General features: G+C 35.1%; 1 protein-coding gene across 1 annotated transcript; it reads left to right on the forward strand.

Moving 5' to 3' along the window:
* LOC109228192 lies at nucleotides 207-1554 on the forward strand. The gene is made up of 2 exons (XM_019393360.1): nucleotides 207-830; nucleotides 1047-1554. The coding sequence occupies exons 1-2, from the start codon at nucleotides 753-755 to the stop codon at nucleotides 1422-1424; spliced, it is 456 nt and encodes a 151-aa protein (XP_019248905.1). The 5' UTR covers nucleotides 207-752; the 3' UTR covers nucleotides 1425-1554.

Here is a 3915-nt window from a genome sequence, read left to right on the forward strand (position 1 = left end):
TGTCTGCTCATGTTATCCTTCAGGTATTAGTTGCTGACTTGCTGACTATGAAATTTTTGTACATGATAGTGAAGGTGTTGTGCGTTAGACTATTCAATTTTTTTTTACATGTGTATGGAATTTAATTAAATTTAGTGAATGTTTTCACCTTGTATGTGAGTTCTACAACGTTTATAGGTACTATTAATGTGTGAAAAGTCTTAGATAAAATAAATTTGCCTTGGTTTGCTGCAGGGCAAATTGATGAAGGGTTACATGGTGACTCTTTAAATTTGGATTTTGATTTTTGCAATAGGTTAATATATTGTTAGATTCTGATACAGTGAGCTTCAACTAAGTCTATTTTTTAAAATTTTAAAGAAATAGTCCATCCTTAGCTTGTATTGTAATATAATTTAAGTGTTGCAACTATAATATGCCAAATTATATCCAGCACAAGCAGTTTATAAGTATGTAAAGTTGTACTTTTGAAGCATTTTCAAGTCTTAGAATTGTATTGCACAACAAAGTGAAGCAATGTTGTCTTACCATCCATACTTTTCACATCAGAGAGCTTCCTTAGTGCAGTAAGCTTAAATACTTGTGCATTTCCTCTAGAAGTTCCAGCATTCATTCTATTCCCCGCTTTCAGAATGGGTTCCAAAAGTTTCAAGAATAATCTTTGAGTTTTAAGCTCCTTGCAAGCTAATTCCAGTGTCAGTAAGTACTCTTTCTGGTTCAGAATTTCAGCGCCATAATTTGCTCTAAAAAGCATGGCATTGAAACGAGTAAAGGCGGATGGAACAACTTTGAGGATATGGAAGAGGAAAGATTCAGCATCAGCTAGCCTTGTAGGGTCTCCTTCAAATGCAAGAATTTCTGATTCTTCTTCTTTTGTTGGGGATATTCTGCTCAGTTTCTCTAGAGTCTCTATCCAATTTTTACCTTGCACCATTTCCTTGTTTATGTGTGTGTTTGTATTTTTATAGATACATGCTTCATCAGAAAACTGTGAAACGTACATTTTAATTTCTTCAAGTATCGCTTTGACTCCATTTTAATTTCAGGAAGCCTATCAGCAACGTTTCGAGGAATGGCATCAAAGTCGACCCGATTCCGAGGATGGTACCTCAACCCAAGTGTCACTCAATGATGTAGCTTCAATATGGACGCAGGTGGTTAGTGGCGCAAAGAAAGGTAGAACCTACGGTCTTGGATCACAATATTCTGTAGGTCGTTCTACGACATTGTTGTCTGGTGATGCGAGTTATTCGCAAGATCACGAAGAGGTGGAAGCATTACGAAAAGAAGTTGAAGAATTGAAGGAGGAACGAAAAGAAGATCGCGCAAATTTTAACAAATTGCAGAGTCTAGTGGAGAAATTTATGAGCGGATGTCCATTTGCTCCTTCGAATGGCAACGATGGCGGGGATAATGAGTTTTAGTTTGTTATGGTTATTGATGTTTGAGACATTATTATTTGTTGTAGTTGGATGTTTAGACTTGGTAATATTTACACTTGACTATGATTGTAATATTTTAGACTAGATTGAATGGGGCCAGAATGTTTAACTCTTTTTGAATGTTTTAGTTACAAATATTTATGTTTTGCATTTTATGGATTTGATTAGTTGCAATGGTGGATTGATTAGTTAGCATGGTAGATTAATTGGTTGTTGTATATTTGAATTTGTAGGTGGTATTGCTTTAAAAGAGCTGGAATTTGGCAAAAAATTGCCAGTTTTCCGACTTATTTCCAACCATAATAGTCGCAAAATGCATCAAAATATTTCAAATTCAGAACATCTGTAACTACTGTAGTCGGAAATACGAATAATAAATAGTTTTAAATTAGATTTGCGACCACGGTAGTCAGAACAATAAATAATACATAATTTTAAATCAGATTTGCGACCACAGTAGTGGAAAAACTCAAATAAAATTAAATATTATTATAATTATATATAGTGTTTGCTACCGAAGTAGTGGGAAAGTTAATATAAAATTAAAATTTAATTTTACCCGTTTGCAACCGCGTCGGTCAGAAACTTACCGCATTTATTAGTCTTTTCTATTTTGCCTTAGCGACCGTTGTAGTCGCAAATTACGGACGGATTCGGTCGCAAATTATTTCAGACCAGCTATTTTGCGACTACGACTTTTCGGCTGAAAGTAGTCGGAAATTAGCATTTTCTGACCACTTTCTGATCGTTTTTGCAGTCGCAAAATAGCCATTTTCTAGTAGTGATAAACATGCAATAGCCATTTGCTTAATTGCCTTAATGTTGATTGATTGTTCTATAATTATATAGCCTATTCTCTATATCTTATGGTTTTGTTTGAAATATGGGTTCTGCCTACATTAATAGTATATATACTCAGATAATACCAAAACAAAGTGTTTCTACTTACACAACTGAGAAGGAAATGGATGCCCTTTGGTATAATTGGATAAAACACACCTCTCTGGTCGATAAAGTGGCTACTTTCATGTTCAAAAGGAATTACAAGCTTGATTTGATTGATTGAATAGTCAGAGTCGAATCCAGCATTTAGTCTTTTTATGTTCATTTGGAAGAGAACAGTTTGTTTATCCATTTGGAAGTATCCTCGGTCTCTCTTGACGCTTGCAGTGCAAATGGAATAGAAATCAAACAAACACGTTAGGATCGGGAACCTGGGCAGTACGGAATTTAGCCAAACAACGTTATAATGACAATAACAAAGATAATGCAAATTAATAATAACGCTAATTAAAGCAGATAAAGAAGGCACAAATTTAATGTGGCTCGGCCAAGGTGATCCACGTCCACAGCGGAACGGAGCAATTTTACTATACCAACAAGAGTACAAAATTAGAGTAAATACTCTAATTAGTCAATAACCCAGAGAGAATAACCTCACAAGATCACTCCAAAGAAAAGGATCATACAAATGTCTTTCTATACTCAACTCTCTTATAAAATACTCTCAATACAGAAGGAGAGAAAGACGAGAGAATAAAGACTCTTGAATTGTTGGTGTGTTTAGAAAAGGAGAGCAGCAGCAATATTTATAGGAGAAATTTGAATTAAGTCTTGCTGTGAGCACGTGATTTTTGCCCCGCTTGAACTATTCCTATAAAATTCTTAAAATTAGGATTTTTCTTTATTATGTGAATTTAGGGAATTAATTGCATAACTTTATGTTTTGTTTGCATTTTTGTGTGCATGATAATCCATAAAAATACAAAAATAGCATACTTGCATTTAGGACCCAATTTTACATTTTATTTTAGTTCCACTAATTAATTAACATTACAAGAAAATAGAAGAAAATATCAAAAATGATCCTCTTTGCATTCTTATTTTTTGATTTCGATTTTTCTTAGTTTTCTTTTAGGATTTAGTTCATTTTAGAAAAATAATTAGTTTAGTTTTGGAGTTAAATCAGGTTTTAATTTTGTTGTCAACAAAATCTGAAAATAAAAAAAAAAGAGAAGAAAAAAAAGAAAAGAAAATGAAAAGAAAAGAAAAGGTCTTAATAAGAGACCCCATTTTTTGGACCCAGCCCAAACCAAACCCAGCCAACCCACCAAACACCCGGTCTTGATCCAGTCCAAAACCAATACCCGGTCCAGCTTTTGTTATATCAAAACGACGTCGTTTCTTAATCTTTTAATCGTGACCGTTGGATCTCATCAATCCAACGGTCCGGAACTAACTAGGATGTTTAATATAAAAGTGTCTTAATAGACCCCCTACCCCTCAATCATCTCTCAGAACCCCTTAATACCCGCCGGCGTAACGCCACCGCCTTTCGCCGTCCGCCGCCGGCCGAAAATCGCCTCCGCCGGCGGCAATTCTCCGATGACTCCCAAAAATACACCATAGCACCTCCTTCTCCTCCTCGTTCCAAACCCAAGTCCAGTTTTCTTCAAATCCTATCTAAACTCGT

The sequence above is a fragment of the Nicotiana attenuata genome, chromosome 6, assembly GCF_001879085.1.
Source record: "Nicotiana attenuata strain UT chromosome 6, NIATTr2, whole genome shotgun sequence".
Lineage (NCBI taxonomy): Eukaryota > Viridiplantae > Streptophyta > Magnoliopsida > Solanales > Solanaceae > Nicotiana > Nicotiana attenuata.